This window comes from Nanorana parkeri, unplaced genomic scaffold (genome assembly GCF_000935625.1).
Source record: "Nanorana parkeri isolate BGI_ZX_2015 unplaced genomic scaffold, ASM93562v1 scaffold450, whole genome shotgun sequence".
NCBI classification, from domain to species: domain Eukaryota; kingdom Metazoa; phylum Chordata; class Amphibia; order Anura; family Dicroglossidae; genus Nanorana; species Nanorana parkeri.
In genome coordinates this window covers 968,854-992,584 of record NW_017306718.1, presented here as the reverse complement: position 1 = coordinate 992,584, position 23,731 = coordinate 968,854, and the positions used below count along the sequence as shown (strand labels likewise).

At 38.1% G+C, this 23,731-nt stretch overlaps 1 protein-coding gene across 1 annotated transcript in view; it reads right to left on the bottom strand.

The window, feature by feature from the left end:
• SYNE1 (spectrin repeat containing nuclear envelope protein 1) overlaps positions 1-23,731 on the bottom strand; it is a 334,610-nt gene that overhangs the window by 89,279 nt on the left and 221,600 nt on the right. The window contains exons 99-109 of the mRNA XM_018560335.1: positions 23,117-23,273; positions 22,883-23,014; positions 20,746-20,901; positions 19,136-19,345; positions 17,446-17,547; positions 9,121-9,240; positions 7,455-7,655; positions 6,618-6,791; positions 3,205-3,336; positions 2,147-2,343; positions 429-561 (exon numbers count right to left, since the gene is read on the bottom strand). Coding sequence (XP_018415837.1) covers positions 429-561; positions 2,147-2,343; positions 3,205-3,336; positions 6,618-6,791; positions 7,455-7,655; positions 9,121-9,240; positions 17,446-17,547; positions 19,136-19,345; positions 20,746-20,901; positions 22,883-23,014; positions 23,117-23,273 — 1,714 coding nt within the window. The remainder of the gene's footprint in view (positions 1-428; positions 562-2,146; positions 2,344-3,204; positions 3,337-6,617; positions 6,792-7,454; positions 7,656-9,120; positions 9,241-17,445; positions 17,548-19,135; positions 19,346-20,745; positions 20,902-22,882; positions 23,015-23,116; positions 23,274-23,731) is intronic.

The window sequence follows — 23,731 nt, the reverse complement described above, 5'->3', positions numbered from 1 at the left end:
ATGGCAATCTGTAGGGCTAATGAGTAAACTATTGTCAAATATATGGCATGGGAATCTGGACACTGCCATTTACCAATTCTAAAACTAAAAATAAATAAAAAAATTAAAAAATCAGTATTTTTCCCTACACAGAACTGCCAGCTCTCCCTAACAGTTCCAACCCACAGTGCAGTTGAAGCCAAAACTATGCGAAAGGGAAGAATTCAATTAGTTAATCTTTCCATTTTATCCATTACAGAAAGACAGTTAACATAGTTTTAGAGCAAACCAGTGCATTGATTGCAGCTTGTATACTGGCCACAGGTTTAAACAAAGGGCAGACAAAGGGTACTTTATTTTTCCGGGCACCTGGCAACCTAGAGAGCCCAGGATAAACATGCATGCAGGCACCTTTACATCAGTTCCTTAACCATGTTAAACATATTTACCAAGAAAGCATTCAGATGATCTCTGACTGTCTCCAGCTCTTGAGGCACAGTAACAGATTGTTCAGTCCAAAAATCCAGTCTATCCATTGCAGAGCGCAACCAGTGAACAAGTTCGGCTGATTCATTTTTATATCTAGAAGCAGAAATCAAAATGTTATGGTCAATTTAGCTCTTTCATACAAGTATTTTACATTATATGGACAGCTCAGTAACAAAATTTTCCCAACTGGATTATATATGAAAAGCACTACTAAGTGGTGTATTTTGGTTTTGTGCTGCCAAGGCCCCACCTCATCCTGTTTAGGACATTTTGCACAACCTGTCAGTCACTGGATACAGCGCACACGGGGTCTCAGGAGAGCTGTGTGGGGTCTATGGTGGGCTGTGCATAGTCCCTTTCCTTGCATGCATGTGTTGTTCCTCTTACCTGCAGCTCGAAATACCATCAGTACCAAAAGGATACATTGCAGTCCCCAGACTGCTTCTGGGACATCCCACCATCAGATCACATGCTATGGCCAGCCCCAAGCCACCTGCTGCTTATCCTCCACCTCCTGTACAAAGCCAGCTGGACTACATTTCACTGGGCCCTCCCCTCCATCGGGCAGCTCTCTAATTAGGCAGCCGCTCTTAGGGCCTTGTGGCCGCCTAGTTTTCCCCATTAGGCAGCCGCTGCTGCCTGATTCTGTGCCGCCCAGCCTCGGCCCACAGGGCAAGTGCCCTGTATGCCCAAAGGTAAGTCCGGCCCTGTCTGCTTCAATGGTTTGGGGCAGCATTTTCTGCCGCCCCCTGGAAAGTGTCGCCCTAGGCAAATGCCTAGTTTACCTTGCGGTAGATACACTCGTGGATCTACTTCAACCCTTTTACTGCCATGCATGTAAGGGTTAAGTTGGAACCAAACTGCATGCAGAAGGCTGGCTTAGTAACCCTTACATTTACTGCAGTTTCAGAGGCTGTTAATTTAGGGGCACAACCAAAAATGTACAGCCATCTGGTGCCCAGGGCTGCCTGTAATTATAAATGTAATTGCCAATCTCATCCATTTATAAGATTTACAAAGCTCCCCCTTGCTGTAAACAAAACCACAGCGGCTGGCGATTGACTGTAGCAGCATTGGGGAGTGTAAAAAAACTTAATGAATGGATAATCACTTCCATTCATAATGTTAATTCGTTTTTCTGCCAGCTACTGCTGGCATTACTTTTCAGGATGTAAAGTGGGGAGATTGTGGGGGACATTACTTAAATGTTCACAGATCTTCTGCCGAGTAAAACTGATTTTGAAGTGCTCATTCTTGAGCACTTATGAGTTCAGTACAGTGCTTGGTACCGGGGGAAAAAAGGAGACCAAGGAGTTTCTCCAGCACAATGGGAGACATGAGGGGTTTGTTAGACTGTAAGTTATTGTGCATTTGTATATGTTAATATTGATTTTAGTGTATTTTTATTGAAAATATAGTTTTGTCAAACGTAAAAAAAAAGGAACACCAATTTTTAATTCTATAGGTACTATACTTTAAAAAATATACGGTTTGGGGAATATTTTACTAACTCTCAAAACTGAAACTGAAAAATACTGGAAATATGACAAAAAAAGTAAAAAATGGTCCTGACATTTGTGGTCAAAAATCTTTTTAACAAATAGAAACAAACATGCCACTAATAAACATTGAGTTTTGGGACTTGGCCTTATTGAGTGACCCTATAAGCTTGTGATACCTGGTCCAGTGTTTGAGAATATTCTCCAGTCGGTTCAGTTCTTTGGAAACCTTGCTGGTGCTGTTCAGCCATTGCTCTCCCACCTGATTCAGTGAGCTCTCTAGCTCTGAGCAATTAATTGACATCAGCAATCTCTTCCCATCATCCAAGACCTGGTAAAGTCTTGGTTGGTACTCTGCTAAGCTGGACTTGAAGCACTGCAAAGAACAATCAATGAGAACTGATTAGTTTGCCACCATGCATGCTGCATAGCTAGATAACAACAGTTATCAAAAACGAAACACATTGGCAACCAACCTCTGTCCATTTAGATACTGCTCAAGAAAGTATTAAACACAGATGACAAACAAAATGAAAAATGTTAATAGTAATTATAATAATGTTAAACACTGAGGTAAATAACATAAGATAAGTGTGCAAAGCAGCTGGTGTTAGATGACGCCTACTGAAAGGCAATTGGACTAATAGTAGAAAGCAGCGCATGCACATGGTTCTCAAGCCACCAAACTTGGGAGTGCTGGTCCTACAACAACAAGCTCTGGATAAGTGGTTAGAAGTGCCTGTAAAACCAGTTATTTCTCTTGGAAATTTGTTTATGATTTTTATTGAACAAGAACATCAGATACAGCCAAAGCTTTTTGGGGATAGGTCTCCCTCTGCTTTAGGACTTAAACAATGCTTTGAGGAAGAATCATGACTAATTAATTGTAAAGCCTGGATTAAACTGACATTTTCAGCTCAATTTTAGCCTTCTCTTGCACCATCTCCTTCTTTTACACCAGAACCAATCCTCATCCCTATTGTTCCAGCACTACAACATATCTACCAGATCCTCTGTTACTACAACAGGCAGCTAGCTTATCTAAATTTGTTCCTCAAGCTATGCTATCAGAGAAATAATGCCAACCTTGGTCAAGATATTAAAATGAATGTATTAAAAGATAGATAAAGCCCAAACAAACAGAGAGGGAGATTGTAAAAATAAACATGGACAATTAATGAAATGCAATAAATAATAAACATTTTACTTGGTGATCATCAAATATAATTCTCCGTACCTGATACAACTGAATTCTTTCTTTTAGTCTTTCCTCAGATTCTTCCACAAGTCCCACAATGGGAATGTTGCTCTCAACTGACTCCAGCTGTCTGCTCAGGTCTTGATATTTCTCATCCAATTGCATCCACGTCTAGAGATTTGTAGTTAGCAGCAATATAGAAAATATAATTTAATGCATACAGTTTAAAAAAAATAAATGAAATAATGTCACATTGTCACTAAAGGAAAATAGCACTTTAGTTCTCTTCAAATATATTGTTAAAATATAGAGCGATCTACACATTCTGAAGCATTTGTATTTCTGAAGGCAGCTTTTTTTACTTTTAGAGAAATAAATACCACGATAGAAATGATTGATTTACACATTTTATACATTATACATAATTATAAAATAATTATAATACACAATTATACATTTTAGGTAAGGAAAGAGTAACTAAGGGGCCTCTGTGTCTCAATCTTTTCACCAACTTTCACCCAAGATTTACATGTTGCTCTAAATAAATTCAATGTGAACATGTGGGCATTTGTGGTGAAAATTGGGTAAAAATGGATAAATAAACCCCTAAGAACTGAAAAATGCACCAAGATACATAAATGTGTTCCCTCAGGTAAACAAATACATGACATATGTGGAGACATGCTCATTGATCATTTGATCTATGCCTAAGGTTTTTGAGGAATAGACATTCAGTTTGAGCTGGCCAGAGAGTGGCTTAACCTGAACAGGGATTTTCTCTATCAGCAGAGAACACATGACAAGCGCCTCAGGACTGATTACATGTGCGACACCAAAGGAAGCCCAAATTCTCTACGCAAAACATACACTTTCAGCGTTCTCAGTTATCATTTCGCTGTGTGATGCAACAGCATTGTTTAAAGAAAACCTGTGCCAAAAGCATTAGCTCTGTTTTGGGGTTTTTACTGCTATCCGGGGCCCCATGATAGAGATTTTCTCTCACGTCCTCTCCCTTTCTGACAATGGTTTTAATTTTTAATTTCTAACTGTGTTGCCATTGGAGAGTTACCCTCACCTCCAGTCTGTAAAACATTGTCGGCAGGACAGAAACTTAGGGGGAATCTATCCAATTGTGCCCCAGATTGCAGTAAGAACATGATAGGGGTTTTTAACCCTTTTACACTCTTTCCAATAATTTTGTTAGACATAAACTTTTTAAGAGCGGACTCCAGAACAAAAAGCATCAATGATGGGTGTTCCTATGTACATTTGTTTTGTCTTGAGATCCCCCCTAATATGCCAACACTGCCTCTAAATAACACTATTATTTTAAGAGCAACCTGTTATGAGAGAAACGTGGAGGCTGTCATTTCTTACTGTTTGACATCCTTCTGGCTATTATGCTTACCCTCCTACTTCAATACCCTGAATCAATGACCTGGAACAAGCACTTGCTAGTGATTTAGAAGGCACCAATGTCAGTGAGGCATCATAACAGCCAGGAAAACAGAACTTTCAGTAGGACACCAGCAATGGCAAGCCTATATTTTCTGTTCACAGGTCTACTGTAAATTTTCACAGCTAAATCATGCGTTCCATTTAAATCAGCTAAACACATTCCTGTCAGTCATGTGATGAGATAGAACTAGAGCTCTACAGTCGGCAGGGAGCATGCGATTTAAAGATTGCGGAGCTATTGATCTGACTTAGCAGTGAGCATGTTGGACCTCTGCAAAGAGAGGAGCTTCCACACAGAAAACAAGGGCCCTTCTCTACAGCATGTAGGCAGGCGACAGGCATTTCTATACTGGCTATTGTTGCTTTCTACCAAAAACCAAATGTAAAACTTTGCACATGTTTTGATGCAGCTGAAATGTGTTTAGTTAATTTAAAATGAAAAAGTTTAGATGGGCTGAGGCATCATTTTGTACAGCAAATATAGCAATAGAATGAAATAAAAATAATTGCATACAAATAAATATTCATCTGCCTTCATATTTTCTCATGCTAATAAGCTATTAAGCTTAATAATGACCTTGAATTTAGTGAAATAGTCTTTAGTGAATTAGTCTTTAGTTCTTTAGTAAATTGACTGCAAAATGAGAAAACATAATCAGTGCCAAGGAGGGAAGGCAAATACAGTTTTTCTGGCACTGTCTGCAAATACCAGTTTAGCCCAGATTAACAATATAATGCATAAAATTTAAATATGAATATTTGGATATTAATATATATTTGGAATTGCTTTGGATAACGTTGCACTGTTCCTGGGCATGAAAGTAGCAGATGATAAAGAACATATTTTGGTACAATTAACAGAGTATTTAAATAGTTAATACTATTGAATTTTGCTTTTACCATCTAAAATTAGTATACTGACTGAAAAATACTGTTTTATAGAGAGATGAGAAATTAGCCTCTTGATGCTAAATATCTGCAGCAATAACTGCTCTTGTTGCCATTAACTGTTATATTATAGCAGCAGAAGAAAATCTTGGCACTTCAGCTTGTGTGGAACTGCAAGTCCCATGAGGCACTGAAAGACTGACAGCTACAGGCATGACCGCCACAGGCAGAGGCATGCTGGGATTAGTTGTTTCACCAGTGTTGGAGTGCCAAGGTTATCTACCCAGGTATTATGGGGAGGTACAGGTAAAAGGAATAATAATCTGACTGGATGATATGTAAACATTTCTTCTTCAGACACTTAGTCATGAAACTCTCCGTTAAGTTCTCTTTAGAGTTTCACAGGTGAAAATCATATTCTTTAAAGCATACAGTATCTGAACTCAAAGCAATACTTTCCAATGGATACGCAAGTTCTAATAACCCACTAGGTGGTTACAGCTTTTCTGGGCCCTGGTAGGGATACCTCCCTAATCCCCCACCATTGCACTGCTGTCACTGGATGAAGTGAGCTCTCCACATAATTTTAGAGAGAATCCTCTAACAGTGAGTGTTCCATTTCCACATATTGCAACTAGTGGACTACCCACACCAAAACATGGAGCACTCACTTCACCAAATGACACCAGAAGTTCAACTCAGACACCAGGCAGCATGGATTACAATCACATCAGGGGTCTTTACCAGGCTCCTGCAAAGTTTTAAGGCCTAGTGGTCCACTCTACCAAAAACATAAAAAACTATTTGAGCATAGATTTGCTTTAAAAATAGTACTTTTCTACTTAATACACCCATGCAACTCCATAGAACGGTACAAAAAGTAAACTTCTTATGTGCTGGACACTTATAAACCTAGATAAAGATAAAAGAAGACTAATTTGTATTGAAAATATTTTTTATGTCCAATATCCATGTCGTTTTCCGAAGTGTACATGTATATTTTACTGTTTTGTGAGGTTAGTGAAATAACATCAATAAGATCAAATGAGCAAGTATTCAGTACTAAACACATAGGAATGATTAATCAAAGGAGGGTTTAGCCTTACCTCCAGTATGTATTCCAGCTCTACTCCTCTCTTGTGAGCATGTTTCAGTACAGCAGAAGCCCTTGTCATCAAGTCTGAGTGTTGCTGGGTCTCCCAATGAGATGCATAGCTGCTGATTTTTCGGTAAAGCGTTTCTGTAAGGATCATGTGTGACTCCAAGCCTTGGAAATATTCCTGGAAAATATTTAATGCATTCATAATAAATATAAACAGTGTTTTTTCCATTTACAGAAATTTGAACCAAACTCATACATTTGACAATATGTGACCAAGCAGTGAATACGCATTTAGACAAGCCCTCATCTGTAGCTGTAGGCACTGTGGAGCAATTCATCCTCAAATTCCCAGCAGAAGCACTAAAAGCATTATAACTAGGGATGTTCAGATAACAGTATTTGTATCGTTGCTGATACTTGGTCCACTTTGGTCCACAACTGTCCTGAAATCATTAGCCTGTAGTGTTTTAGAAAAACTGTCACGTGACACTAAAGAAAAACGTATCAGTAATGGTATCTGTGAGTACTTGGACAAGTATCGGTACTTGTACTTGGTCTATAAAAATGGTATAGGTGCATCACTAATATATAGATATCTATATAGATAGATAGATAGATAGATAGATAGATAGATAGATAGATAGATAGATAGATAGATAGATAGATAGATAGATATATAGATATCTATATATAAATGACAGCTGCCTCCTAAATTTTTAGTTTTTCTCTAATCTAGTCTTGGAGCTTGAAAAGTATCAAAACCTGCACTTGTACCAATTATGGTACTTGGTATCTGTGCATCCCTAATTATAGCTATGCTTGGCAATCTACATACACTTACCTTGTGCTTCTGAAGCATATTGTGGACCTCTTCTCTTGAGGAGACAATGCATTTCTGTCCTCCAGACATCTTCTCCTCTCCTGTTTCAATCAAGTCAGCCAGGTCTTGCAGAGCTCGTTCACACTGACTCTTGAGAGCAAGGTTCTGATTTAGTCCACCCCTTCTTGAGCTGATGATCATAATCAACTCATCATAAGTGTCCTGCACAGGAGAGAGAAAATATGATCTATGAAATTAATACCATTTGTATTATTTGCCCCCCCCTTTAGATTGTAAACTCTCAAAAGGTAGGCCCTCCTAACCCTCCTGTATTGAATTGTATTGTACCTGTACTGTCTCTCTTAATTTTGTAAAGCACTACACAAAATGTTGGCACTATATAAATCACATATTACAATAAAGATTAAAAAAAAAACAAGTCATGTTGATAGCTTGGCAATTTGTGTGTTTTAAATGACCTTAACGGTGAGACAAGTTTTTTTGCATGCTGGCTGGTGAGTGTGCTGGGACACTTTTTGCTATTATTGTTATTTTAAATGAGGTACTATACGCATATGCATAAGAATAGTGCAAATATTAAAAGAAAACAAGCAACCATAATAAAACACCTCTGAAAACGTTGCATTCTTTTTACTAATACGTCACTAAAGGGATTGCATGTTAAAGGGATTGCATGCTTTAAACAGACTGTCAAGAAAAAAAGAGAGAGAGCTGCCGGCAGGTATAAAGTGCAGACTACCTGCAACATAGGGACTGGTAAGCTCCAACACTACTCAAAAGTATTGGAGATTTGACTGTTCAGAGATGCCTGGCAATAATGCATTGCAGAGGGTAATGGCAGCTGCAGCAGGCGCTTGCATTTTCTACCTACTAGCAGCTCCCTCTATTATTCTTTCGTCTTTTTGTCTGTTCTTTTGTTTAAATTGAAGCATTGTAACACCTGAATTTGACTTGCAGGGTTATTCACAAAAGGGTGAAGAGTTTGGAGAAGGCAAAAAGAAAAGTGAGCAATCTAGGACAACATAGCTGAACTGGAGAGTGAGCTGAACTAGAATTTTCCAAATCAGCTATTTTGGCCTAGATTCTTTACGTTTCCTGACTCCTCCTAAACCTTCACCCTTTTGTGAATAACCCTGTTAGCATCAGCAGTATAGCAAAGCTCAGAGAGGGGCAGGGAAAATCAGCACTGCAAATAGCGCGCTTATAGCAGAGGAGAACAGAGTGAAAGAGATGGGCTCATCAGTGTGCTGCTTCTTCTTTCTCTGCCCAGTTACAGTGAGGGGGTGAATAAGAGACCTGTAAGTGAAAGTGCAACAGCAGCAAAGAAAGATCAGGTCCCCTCACCTGCCATGCAGTACTGTGTTGTCTGGCAGAGCTGTGTAAGTCTCAGGTTTGTATGGACAGAAACACAAATCCTTTGACAGGTAAAACATCTGTCATATATGTATTTCACCTGTGTATTTAGCAGTTTGTTAGGAGTTCTGCTTTAAGTGTCATTACGTGCACATGGCCAGCAGAGCGCACATGATGATAAGGTAAAAGGGTCTGAATGAGTAATCCACATTTAAAAAAGTGTGAAACAAATAAAATATCCACTACTCCCCCGTATGCGCTTCCTACTATATTTCTACCTTCAATTTGAAATATTTGATTGTTTCCGCCTTACCTGAAGCTTTGATAGTTCTTGCACAGATTGCTGGTCCACCTGTAGTCTATCTCCACGCTTTTTCAGCTCAGTAATTTCTGTATCCAGTTCTTTTAAACTATCTTCTGCTTGTAAAATCGCCTAAACACAGAAAAAAATAGTTTAACTTATAAGAAAAATTATGAAACAGGAGTTTTGAAGGTACAGAGACAGTTCTGTCACCAGAATGTGCAATGTGTTGATATAAACAAGTAAAACATTCTGCATGGTAGCTGCAAAATCATCTCTTTAAGAGCTATGATCCTAAATAAGAGGGTAGGTAAAAGCCACAACCTTAAAACATTATTATTATTGTTATTATTATACAGAATTTATATAGCGCCAACAGTTTGCGCAGAGCTTTACAATATAAGACATTACAATCACAATACAATTCAAGACATGATGGTAAGGAGGGATTAGAACATAAAAGGGAGGGGCAAGTGATACATGAGGAGGTAGCTGTGTAGGGATGAATTGTTTGAGAATGTGATGGTTGAGTGGTTAGTTTGTGGTGGGATAGGCTTCCCTGAAGAGATGAGTCTTAAGGGATCGCCTAAAGGCAGTCAGAGTGGGAGATAGTCAGACAGTTTGGGGTAAAGAGTTCCAGGCGATAGGAGAGACTCTAGAGAAGTCCCGGAGGCGAGCATGGGAGGAGGTGATGAGGGAGCTTTAAAGCAGGAGGTCTTTGGAAGAGCGGAGGGGACGGTTAGGGTGATACTTTGAGACCAGGTTAGAGATATACCCGGGGACAGAGTTGTGGATGGCTTAGTTAGTCGTTGTTAATATTTTGAATTGTATCTTTTGGGCTATTGGAAGCCAGTGTGGGGATTGGCAGAGGGGGGTTGCAGACACTGAGCGGTTGGTTAGGTGAATGAGTCTAGCAGCTACATTCATGATAGACTGAAGGGGGGATAGCCTGTGTAGTAGAAGGCCAATGAGGAGGGAGTTGCATTAGTCAAGACGAGAGATAACAAGTGAGTAAATGAGTCATTGAGCGGTTTCATTGGTGAGGAAAGGGCAAATTTTGCAGATGTTAAAAACATGAAGACGGCAGGATTTGGATAGTAATTGGATGTGGGGAAGAAAGGTTAATAATACATTAATACCACCATAGTATCTCCTTAAAAGACGATAAAATGTAACATAACCCTCACTTGTAGGGGAAGACAAAATCTTTGTTTCTACATAGTTACTGCAAAACTACTACACATTCAGAGGCAGAGCAACCACCATAATAGCCCAAAATACAATTGAATCCATTTAAAGTGGTGTTATTAACCTTTGCTAACTTCTGTACAGTGATTGATGACCAAACTCCAGCCAATACGCTTTTTCCTTATTTTCAACAAAGTGGGTAAGAGTCAGAACCTCTGCCCAGTTTTCATGGCTGTCTGTGCCTCTTTGGGTAGTTTTGGGTACCACACTCCCTGCCCTGGTTACACATTACTAGGAAATGGAGGTAAATGTTCCCAAATGTTACACCAACACTAATAAAAACCAGAAAGATGTTTTAACCTTTACTCCTTTGTACAAATACTAATAATACCTATGCCTAATGAGACACAGTTAGAAGTTTTGGGATTATTAGCTACATCCATGCTTAGCATCTTATATGTGAGTGCATTTATTTTGGTCAGCTCAATTGAAATCTATTATTATTGAAGTATTATTACTACATACTGTATTGTTTAAAACCACTACAGAAATCTACCTGAGGCTGTGAATACTCTCATACAGTTATAAAGGGATTGTCAATGAATAACACATTATCCAATCAGCTCCAACCCTAGCTATGCTGACATAAAGCAATGATGGAGACAACTGTGCTCTAGTGCTCCTGTGGGCACATATGGAGTGTTATACTATATTTAAGATACCATGAAATTGCAATTATGAGGCTAAGAGATGGAATAGTTCTCCCTCCTGTTCATACAATTGGAGGTATTAGAACTGATGAGTAAGTCTGGAGTGTTGTATTAGGCAAAAAACAACCTAAATTATGTTTACAACTTTATTATATGATATGGGGCCATTCACAGATGAATTTCAATGTATGCATTTTTACACACAGCAATGATTGTATTCAGGCTAGCCATTGTTCTAAATAGTGCTTGTCTACATCTGTAAGATGCTTCCGTACGCATTTTCCATTTCTTTGTTACATCTACACATGTTATAGGAGTCTATTGGTGGCAATGGCAATACATTAAAATAGTGCTGCATTTTTTTTGCTATTGAACCCAAAATGGACACTGGCTCACTTTTAGAAGTTATACACAACTTACAATCCCTATCTAGGCATGTTTTTTACACAGCCATTCATATCAGATTCAGTCATTTTACACCTATTTAGTGGTGTAATAGGTGTAGGTCTACTTCCCTATGTATAGGCCAATGTTAAGTAGCCAACAGAGTGGTCTAAATTGTAGGTGCAGTCATAATATCATTGATATCAGTGTATGCCCTCTTTGTAGAACTGCTTCAATTGTTTCTAGGCAAAAAACAACCTAAATTATTACCTGTACCATTGCTTAAATGGAAGCAAACTTCCAGACACAAGAATGTCCATTTAAATAGATTTCTCAATAGCCATAAAGAATATAAATCTACTGCTAGGCTGCCTGCAGGAAACTACAAGAGTGGGCGGTTACAAGACCAGTCACCCTGCACAAGGAGAGAGAGCAGCAATGGCTGGTTTCTACAGGAAGCTCCTACACAGAGACAAAGCTTCACACTGAATGACTGCACAGATCTGGAAGAAATACAAAAAGCAGACCAGGATTCGAGGAAAAATACACATGGCTCTTGTATTTAGACAATATTTGCTTATCCTGTAGATCAGCTTTAATGGCTTATGTACGACTGTACTCCGTGAGTCTAAGCCCTGTCTGCATCAGGCTTTGTTTAGAGCTGGGCTGACATTGCTTATAGGGTTCGGTAATTCTATAATTCCATGACCAGACCAACTGCTGTGTACACAAGCTTCTTTTTTTTTTCTATTAGCATATGCTGTTAAGGTGAGTGCAACCTATTTGTGAATGTTTAAGAATGTTTTAGAAACTGAAAATAAACTGACTGAAGTATATGTTTGTGGATTAAGAGTATAATATCTACTTCCACATACTCAAGTTAATTTTTATTATACTCAGCTGTTTATTAGTGTCCTATATAATGTTCAACTCTCCTTATAAAGCTATAGGTTGTGTTTAAAATGTAAGCATTGTCTAATAATAACATATACTTGTGCATAAGAACAAATATATTTGTTACTTATAAAGCCAAATGAAGCTGCTTACAGGTAAGTAGATCCTGTAAGTGGGACCCCATTTTAAGGAAGATTTTGCAGGTGAGTCTGCTGATTATGACACATGGCCTCATGCAGACATGCTGTTTGCTTTCATAGAGAGAGTTTTGTCCTGCTTAAGGATCATTATATAAAATTGTATTTTATATAATGTTTACACTAGCCTGAAATATGATAGAAGTAACTGTCCACAGCAACTGGCTGCAGGTGACACTGGTATCTATTTAAATAGTTCAACGACATATATTGCACATATTCTTCTATTCTAGTGCAAAAACTTACCATGGCCAAAGGTCCAGTGACAAGATTTGACTTCTGACATACTGGTATATGGTATGTAGTTACACTTTAGTTTTACCATCTAAACTGGTAAAACATTGGCAAGGTGGGCAACCTAAGATTCTAAACACACCTGAACATTTTAAGTTACATGAATGTTAAAATGTGTCTTGATGCATGTTGACAGTCGCTACTATTTTACAGTCTACAATTAAACCCACCTGTCATAAACTTTATAAAAGCCATAAATATAGTGTGCCAGTGTTGCGAAATACAGCAAAGCAGTAATTAGGTAACATATATATATATATATAACATATAACAAACCTATGCAAAACAAATCTTCCATAGGGATGAATAGTGCTAGGGTAGTACACATCAGACTAAGCAACTTCTATGTGGCCCAAAAAGAAAGGGGGCCTAGAATGTTCTAGCTACATAGTTATTTATGACGTTAGCAATAGCATTTGGCAAATAAATTGGATAACTAAATTGAAATAACTGTATATATAGTTTTGGAGCAACACATTACCAGCAGCAGAATCAGTGGCTTTAACTTGCCTCACTCCTTCACTGGTTCACAAAGCTGCCAAATCTACCTTGCTAGCAAGGGAGTGACACCATTAAAATTGCTTAGTGGTGTGTTAGTAATCATGATCGTTGTCTTGTGTAAAATGACCCTTAGTGGATGGAGAAGCTGGGGGAGGTGGCTTAATGGTTTTGCTACAGGACCTCATCACACATAATTATTTCCCTAAATATCTTAAACATACCCTCCTGCTTTAGGCATTATTGTTTGTCTGTGTCACATGTATAAAAGCATCTGTAAGAAAAACTGTAGTGCCCAGAACAAACTATTAGATTCCTCCTTTTTATTTTCAAAACTTCTCAGAAAAATGGCAACCAAGTCCTAATTGGTTGCTATTGTCAAAATAAAATTTTTAGAAATATGTTTTTGACATGAGATCCAAAGTGCAAGAAATATTTCACTTGAAAACGGTCGTGAAGAAACTGGAAAATAGGATATAATTTTTATAACTTTTGAAAGGAAGAGTTGACAAAATGTTCACATCGAAATTAAGAGATGTCTTAATTAATTAAATTAAGCTATCTTAAGTCTCTAATGTTGATTTTTCATCCCTATGGCTCAAGACCTATTCGATACAGAAAGGAACTAAATGGAAACCGATACTCCTTTTTTCAGCTGAAGCCATTTATGGATTGGATGTCCTCTTTACCATAATTGGTATGCTTTTATACACTAATAAACAACAAGAGGGAAATGGTACAGGTAACACCATCTTGTGTTTTTATTTGAGCCAGTCTGGGTGAGGAGGAAAAGTGTTAAAGGAGAACAATGAGGTGAGTGATTTCCACTCATCCTCATAGTTAGAGCTGACCTGTGACAAAGGGGCTGTCACAGGTGGGCTCTATCAATCGGGAAGTGAGCAGAAACAGAGCCGATCCGCTCACTTCCTGATCGTATACCTGCAGTGAGCGGTGGCTGTCAGGGATTCCCCCCTCCCCTCTCCGATCCTCCAGCACAGAGTGGAGGAACGGACGGGGGATGGGGCGGGCACAGTTGGCTCTGCTTCTAGATAGGCAGAGCCAGCTATCACTCATGCAGCTCGGTGGATCTCGACAGTATTGCCAGGATCCGCCCCCAGCTGCGGTTAGTATATGTGCTCCCGTGACCCTAAAGAAAAACACTTACCCCATAGTTCTCTTTTAATCAGAGGACTCTACTATAAAATCCCTGACAGAAACCCAACTACAGAGAGAGGAAAAATGAGGGTGCCCTTATCTTAAGTAGGGGGATTGGCTATAACAGGAGAGGGTTCAGCTTTAAACTTTGCCCAAACTAGGTGTGCAGGGTTTCTTATAAGGCACACTGGCAAAGGATAAAAAAAGTTAAATCACTTTTGGTAAGTTCTAAATATCTTCTAAAAGGATATATTAGCTCCATTCTATTTGATCTCATTACAAGTACATTATAAATCATGATATATAGTGCATGCTGATTTTGCCCAGATAGCATATTTAAGTAGAATTACAATTATTTTTTGATTCTTCAGGCTAGCTTGGTAAATTTAGATTGCTGATGAATGCTTGCTATAACTTAGTTTAAAGTATTTAAGGTCAATACCCGCTTGTAACATTTTAAAACTTGTATAAAACTAAACCAATATGACACCTGCTGCACCATGCAGGTATGCAATAAATTGCCAGTTAATGTGCTCTGAGACTACAATATACAGGTGAAACTCGAATAATTAGAATATCGTGCAAAAGTAATTGCAGTAAGTGCTGCAAAAGGGGCCCAAACCAAGTACTGAGTACATATGCATGCTTGTACTTTTCAGAGGTCCGATATTGTTCTATGTACAATCCTTGTTTTATTGATTGCATGTAATAATCTACTTTTTTGAGGTTGTGGATTTGGGGTTCTTGGGGTTTTCATGAGCTGTAAGCCATAATCATCACAATTATGACCAATCACGACTTGAACTATCTTGCTTTGCATGTAATGAGTCTATCTCATATATTAGTTTCACCTTTTAAGTTGCATTAGTGAAATAAATGAACTTTGCACGATATTCTAATTATTCGAGTTTCACCTGTATTTTGTGTTTGTTTTTTCCCTCTGCCTTCTGTACTCTGTTCTCAACCCTGGTGTCAGCCAGTAATCTTTAGCTAATGGCGCACTAATAAACTGAGATGATATATAATCAGGAATGTTTGGATTTGTTTAATTCCATCACACAAAACAACTAATGCATATTTGGAAAAAAGACATGTACATTTTATTCTTAAGCATTTATTTAAAAAAATACATGAACAAAACTTTATTTGCAGAATTTCTGTAATGAAATCCACAGCTTTATAAAATGTCAGGAGTCTTTTGCTATGAGACATATCACATACACTATGCTTTTTTAACTTGGTACATCTTGTAGTGAGCGTTAGATCTTAGTTAATTTAATGTAAAACTAGAATTATTTGAAGTTATTAAATGAGTAAGGAAGATAGAATGGCAAAGCAGAGAAGGAGCTGTTCAGTGGGTGAGCACTTATGAATATGATGATAGACAAACACATAGGGCAACAAAATGTTTAACAACATTCCACTAAGTAAAGTTAGCGGTATCTTGGGATGCGACCCATCTGGTACAGAGTTCCTGTAGATTCAACAAAAGGAGAGAATCCCTGAAAATATGAAATGCAGAAGAAAAAGGAATTCAAGATAGATGGAAACAGGTAATGGAGGTGAAAGAAAAGTATAAATGAGAAGTAAGGCAAAGCAAACATAAACAACATTTAGCTTTGGCTGACCTTTTTTTTATAGTACTTGGACCAAAACTAAACTAGTGCAAATCACAGTTACTTGCAAAGCCCCAGTGGTGGAACAAGTATTATGCTCTCTTTCCCTTATTACCAGCGCTGTCTTTGAAGTATGCCATAGTCCTGATGGGTACTATAAAAAAATATAGTCATGCAAAAATAGCATAGGCAAAGAAGAGTAGATAACTAGAGGAATGCTAGCTTTGTGTATCTAGGGGTCGGGTTGAGGAAGTAGGTTTAACTTGCAGGCATGGTTTGCTAGTTATCTATTTTTAAAGCCTAAATAATAAAACTGGGTCAATTAAAAGTGCCATACTTGTTGAAAGAGTCAGTCTACCAAAAACAACTTAAAATTGTAGGTAAAAAACTAGAAAAGTCAGCCACAGAATTTTTTTGGGAAGCCCTGATGCAAGATCTCTTACAAACCATTGCTCTGGGACCACATGATGGCCATTCATGTGACCATATTCTGTGGTGAGGTGATCATATTCTGTGGAGTGGTGAAGTGAAACTTTCCTCAGTTTTATACTTTCTTGAACATTCAATGATGCTGTTGTCCAATCCACTTGCGGTTATTCCTCTTTATGGTAGGTAAACAAATCCTTTATAATTCCCTGTTTAGTTTGATTCTCTGTGGGTGTCTCTGAGTTTCTTTTAGCTTTGCTGGTCCACCCAAGATCTGTGTGTGCATGTGTTTAATCTTTGGGCCCTTTTCTCTCTTTTCTAGTGAGTGTGGCCTACTGCTGAGGACACCTGCTGAGGGGTTTAAACAGATAAATATCTCCATAAGCTTGCAGGATGGTTACTTTCTTCACCTGGCAGCCATGTAAGTAGATAAGTCATCCAACTAATAAAATCATATATACGTTTCTACGACCTATTATACTATATACTGTATTGTACTTATTTATTGTTTTCAATTTGAGTCTGCTTATAGGGATTAGTTTATGAAAGTCGGCAGGGATCTTATTTTGATGACTAGTCCAATTTAATAGCTACAGTATATAAAAAGGCCACTCTGTTTATGCTGTAAGACTCTCTAAAGACCAATAGCCATGTTGTGTGTATTATAGAGCAAATAGTATAAAAATGACTAGTAGGAGTGCATGAAAATATATAAATGTATTTTTTTTAAATTTAAACTGTAAGAATATGCGGCATATTTCATGGAGTATATCTCGTTAATAAAGGCAATATTATGACATTACCCTTGGGACTCTGTGCCATTACCCTCTGTCTAATGACATGTGTGACAACATTTTGGCCTGGTACAAGGTAAATATCTTCATATTATATGCCCTGGCATTGTCATAATGATTGAGTTAAGCTATTTTCATGGTTTGTTATCAATAATGCAGGATGACCATATACATTATTTACCTGCATCTGTTCTTTCGCTGGTCGCTCCACTGCTTCTGCCAGTTTGTGTAGTATGATGTATTTGTTATCAGCCAAAGAGGTAAACAGCATCTTCAAATCATTCTGAGAGCACAAAATATTTACACAAATTAAATATTACATACAAACTCCAATGCAGCACTTTCAATATTTTTGGTTGAAAAATGATGAGAAGATACATGATAGCCATGGTTTGCAGAAAGAAAGAAGCACAAACATTTAAACAAATTTCACATATATAAAGATAATACATGCTGCAAATTAATAGGTGAAGAATTTGGATGATTTAGATGGTATGATCAGAGGTCAGTGGTGAGTATATGTGGAAGGCAATGATGTATACAGATTCTGACCTAAAGAAACATCAGCAGACCTAAGGGTCTCCAGGCAACCAGTTATAGTCAGTTGAAACAAGGAATATGATGCTTGGCACTTGAACTGAGTGGAAGATTGCCACAATGCAGAGGACTTTTTTCAATGCACACAAGAAGGCGAGTGTGGAGGTGAAGCATTAGGGCACAATGGCATATAAGTTTACCTTTAAGTATTCAACACACAGATTTAACTTAACGTAAGATCCAACTTACAAAAAGCAAGGACAAAGGGACAAGCTCACTACCAAGGGGTACAAATTAGTTGGAGGGGGTGAAATGAACAAAGAATACAGTGTGCAAGCTCTTTAAAAAACAGGGAGAGGGACCCTGTGGTAGCAGAAAAGAGACAATATATGTATGGAGAGCACTACTACTGTTTGTACGCAATTGTAAAAAACTCACATTTAAGAAGTCCTTGGAAACAATGGAGGTAGTCAGGTGGAGCCCCTGGGAAGATGCAGCCAGGTAGAGCCCAGTGGTGTGGACAAACAGTAGTAGCGCTCTCAATACATATGTTGTAAGATCCAACTTGTTACATATGTTGTAAGATCCAACTCAATACATATGTTGTAAGATCCAACTTAGATACCCTTCAGTATATTGACCATATTTTAGGAATATTTTAACAGCTCAGTAGCTATTGTGAATAAGGCTGATGACAAGGGCCAATCTTGGCTAGTGTCTTCTTAATTGAAAGTTAAATGTTTTTTTTATGTTAAGCTGCTAACAATATTTACTTTACATGTTTGTAAAACATTAAGGTCATGGCGCCCGCATTTATGTAAAAATACATGCATGGATTGCTAGGCTAGGTGCCATTTTTGGTTACGATAAGCTTAAAAGGTGAAGGCTGTTATTATTTTTCAGCTCTAAAATGTTTGAGTATGTACTGTCATTTATGTTAAATGGCCCTTTATAGTGTACTTATAAGTGGTGTATCTTCAAAACCACAACGATTTCTGTATGATTTAGCGGTATTGATTTACTAAAGGTGAATAAGCTGTTCACTTTGCAAGGGAATCTTTCCTTAGCTTAGTGAATGTGATGAAGCTCTGTTGACTTCCACCCTCGAATTATGTGCAAGCAAAAATACTTTTTTTTTCTCCTTGCAAGTGATTGGGTATTCTTTGCAAAGTGAATTTTCATCAGATTCACTAAGCTAAAAGAAACTTTCCTTGCAAAGTGTAATTTCCCTTGCAAAGTGAACAGACAATTTGCTTTTTTTCAATCAACCCCACAGTATCCAGCTAATGTCAAGATTGTGTACTTCATGCAAAGATCTTATATGATCTTCATACCTGGAAGGTCAGAAGATCCTGTAACCTCTCTTTCATTTGATTACATCTGTGGTTTACAACAGATTCTAAAGAGTTTAGTCTTCCCAGAAGACAATACAACGTGTCCTCTACGATCTCCTGGTGGTCTCCTGTGCTTGTAAAGGCTTGTAAAAAGAGATTTTTGTTCTTGTCCATCTCTTCACTCATTTCTTTAATGTCTTTTGCCAAAGTCTGTTTTGAAAAGGGTAAAGTGATTTACAAAATGATAGCTATTGCTACTACATAAGTAAACACAAAAACAATTACAGAAAGAAAATCAGAGAAGTGTTTTAACATTAGAAGGAAGGAATTTTTGTAAATCCTGTGAACAACTTAATGGCATGAACTTTAATACTCTACACTGTAGAGTATTAGAGTTCATGCCACTTAAGTTGTTCACAGGATTTACAAAAATGTTATTCACTAATTTTATTCACTTTGCTGTAGAGTCTATGCCATGCTCTAGAGTCTAGAGCTGTGGAAATACAATCTGTTATAATAAAATAAATCATAAGATATATATTCCTGCTGAAAGTGTACGTTGTTACACAAGGAAGCGTATTAAATAGATTTAAAGTGGGGCTCTAGGCAACTTTAATTAATGCTGTTTTGTATTCATTAATACATTAAATGTATTTTTTTTTTTTATACAAGCAGTGAACGCACCCTGATTTTACCTGGTACAGCAGAACTCACAAAAACAGCAGGAAGAAGCAGCACAAGATGCCAGTCAATTGTGCTACAGTGCTTATGTGCTAACAAGGAGCATTCTGATAGCTGAGGAGCAGAGTGACCGGGAGATATCCTGTAACTATCACTTCCCTGTACTACAGAAAAAGCAGACAGGGTCATGCTGTGGGGCAAAGCTGTATAAATCTTAGGACTTGATGGACAAAAATCAAAATCCTTTGGAAGGTAAAACAGCTACCATAAATGTATTCCATCTGTGTATTTAGCTGTTTGCCTGGAGTTTAGCTTTAACAATAACAAAAGCTCAGTAATGTACCTTGGCCCTTGATGCCCCAGAGCAAGACCAAAGACACAATGCTGACTTTGTACATTACCCAAAACCTAAAACCCAAAGCTATCTCCTTAGAGATCTAATAATCCCTCATCAAAGTAAAATATGTAAACATTGACAAAAGATGGTAAGTGGTATGGTAAGAGGCTACAGTTGTACAGAAATCTGTGATGACCACCTGATCATCCTTAGTTTAAAGCTGGAAATAATACCGCATTTGAGAAGGATGAAGGATGTAGACGATAGCAGCAGCAGAGTGACTACAAAGTTAAACCCCTGTTCCTTTTTGTTAGACCCCTACTAAAGATAGAAAGATTACTGGATTACCACAGGGTGAATGGGGTAATCCCCCTTTGCCGGTTGTTGTATCCACATAGCCACCATTTGCAGCTGTTTATCCAAACAGTGACTTCATCTGATTGCATACAGTCACTGTTTGGCTGCCAATTTTCCAGTTGGCTTCTTTTTCAATCCAGTGTTTGTTTAGTAGGGTGGTGCCAATAGGGATGCATACCTATCCTAAGGCTTCTATTAAGGCTGATTTCATGTCAAAACAGTGAATAAAACCTACCTCTTGGTGGTAAAGACAGGCTTCTGCCTCTTCTGGCTGAAGAGCAGTTTGTACAAAAAGGCGTTCCTCCACATCATCCAACCAGGTAGAAGTAGCTGAGACGGCATCATAAAGTTTTTTCTCTAATGGAAGGATCTTTTTTTCTCCAACCAAAGTCTAAGAAAATACATTGTGTAGCATATGGTCATAGAATAATAGGAGCTATTATAGATAATCTTTGAAAAGTATAGCTTGATACATGATATATGTATAAACCTTAGTAGGACTATTACGGGAACAAGCTTATTAAGGGACAAGCTTAAACAAAAAATAATTAAAATGAAGGCTAATATATGTGACATACTGTTTAAATATTTTTACACACTATGGGGTTGATTTACTAAAGGCAAAAAGGTTTTTTGCTTGGCAAGGGAATTTGCACCTTGCAGGGGAAGTTTCCCTCGGCTTAGTGAATGAGGTGAAGTTCTGTTGACTTCCATCATCCAATCATGTGCAAGCAAACATACATTTGTTTTATTTTCCTAGCACATGATTGGGTATTCTTTGCAAAGTGAAATATCACTACATTCAACAAGCTAGAGGAAACTTCCCCTGCAAAGCGCAAATTCCCTTGCACAGTGAACTGCCTATTTGCCATTATTAAATCAACCCCACATGTGGTAACTGAAATTAAGATGTATGAGATAATAACATGTTTTAAATGTATTTCTTTACAGTACCAAGTAAATTATTAAACTACAAATATATAACATTTGAATAACTTTTTTAGTGTAAATGTAGTAAACGATACTAATAGGCAGTGGGGAGTTAAAAAATAATTAAAATAATTGATGGCAATAAAACTAATGCTAACTGATTTTTTCCTAAAGTGTAATGGGGAAACTTTTTTCCTTAGATATAATGGGAACATACAGAGAAAAAATATTTCAAAGCCACACTCCAGCTTAAGCTTTTATATTTGTTTTGGATGGAGCGGGGAAGGCTTATATATCCTCTGTCAGGTTTTTGGGTTTTTTTTTGCATTCATGTCCCCTTTTAAACTTTGCTTGTTACTTTCTGGCAGGACAGGAAGTGATGAAAAACAGATGAAAACAAAAGCATATGTTTTAGTACAGGGGGAAGAAATAGAACCCGTGACAATGTTTTTACTGCTGTTTGTGTTTTCCTTTCCCAGTGATAACCCCAGTGGGGGTAACACACAGAAATAGGAACCTATCTAACGGTAAGAAATGAGTAACAGCCCTCAGTCTTTCTATTCACCTGATACAAATGTAAATAGCACTATTTCATTTTTTTTGCTAAAATAAGAACATGAACAAATGTTTAACACTTCTGAACTCTATCCAAAACAATTGACTGAAGTATGGATTTCATTTATGGGGTCTAAAAAAACTGAAAGATAAAAGACGAAAATAAATTATCCTAGAAGACTGAATAAAGGTGATCTTGTTTGGATGTAAACACTAAGGGCCCATTCACATCACCATGCTGCTCTAAATGCACAACTGACAACTGTGTGTTGACAGGCACAGCGCTGATGCACTGATCTTGGCATATCACAGTGTTTACTTTTTTGTTAGAACTTTATTGAAATGTCACCAATGACAACACAACGTGGTAGGATGTGGCTGTACCGCAGCATAACATTGAAAAAAGTAAAACATTTTGTGTGTTTTTTTCATAGCACAGCCACCGCAACACAGTGTTGTGAGCTTTGCCAATTTAAAACAAGGCACATTGCCTTGTCAATGCATTGGGCCTGTGCTGGAAAAAGAGGCCAGAACAGCCTCAAAACTGCTGGTGTGAATGGGCCCTAAAAGGCCATCCAGTGGGGTTCAACCCCAGACATAGGCAACCTTGGTACTCCACCAGTCGTGGAACTACAAATAACATAACATGTGGCATTGAAATATTTTGACAGTCACAGGCATGACTCCCAAAGGCAGCGGCAGGAGGGGATATGCAGTTTTGCCACAGCTGGAGTGCCTGTACTTTGCCAACCCTTTTCACTACAGTATGTTAACATAAGTCAAAGCAATGTGTTGGAAAGGGTGGGTAATATTTGTTCAAGGAAGTCAGGTCCTAGACTACATGTTAGATACCCTTCCATTATGTGGAAGTAATAATCAGTAAGTACCTGAGATGATACATCTTCCAGCGCTTGGTTTAGTCCATCCAAAATATTTACCACAGATGATTTGTCTTGTACTTGCTTGTCTCCTTTGTAAAAAGGCACCCCAGATATAATTCTGTTTGTTTTGCTGAAGATCTAGTTAAAGAGACACATACAAATAATAATTCAAATCAGACAGCAGAAAGGTTTATACTGCATTTATCATGGCCAATACACTGCTCTGTGCGACACAATTACCGGCTGTTCTTGCTCCTGCTGTAAAGCACTGTGGATAAGCTTCTCTTTGGTGCTGAGCTCTTGGTGCAGACTCTCCCATTTCATTCTCATCTGATCTTGAGATGTCGGTTTTACTCCTTCCAAGCCTAACTCTCTAGACAGGGAATCTGGTCCATCACTGTGTAAAACAGTCATTAACAATTCAGTAAACAAGTGTGTCATTGAAATATAGGATTTATAACCCGCACATATATGGACCTTGTATAAATACTTGCCAAAATGAAAAGTATCATTCTTAGAGATTCATTAGAGATCAAACAAGTATTAGTTTGTAACCTCCATTATACCATGTTAGCTAGAATGAATATTGTTTCTTCTGCACAACAAAGATGCTAAAATATTTTTACGTAAGGCCCCATGAAACACGTAGGGGTCTATTCACAAAGCTGCCGAAGGATCTGGCCCTAGCTTCGGCCGATCCTTCGGCCAGCTTCGGCCCCAGGACCCCTTGGGTTCAGTAGAACCCAATGGGTGCTGTACGTGCTTTTCACTATAGCCCGTACAGCTCCCGAACGTGGCCGAGCGGCTCAGTCGAGCCGAACGCATATGCCTTGGCTCGGCTGAGCCGCGCTAAAA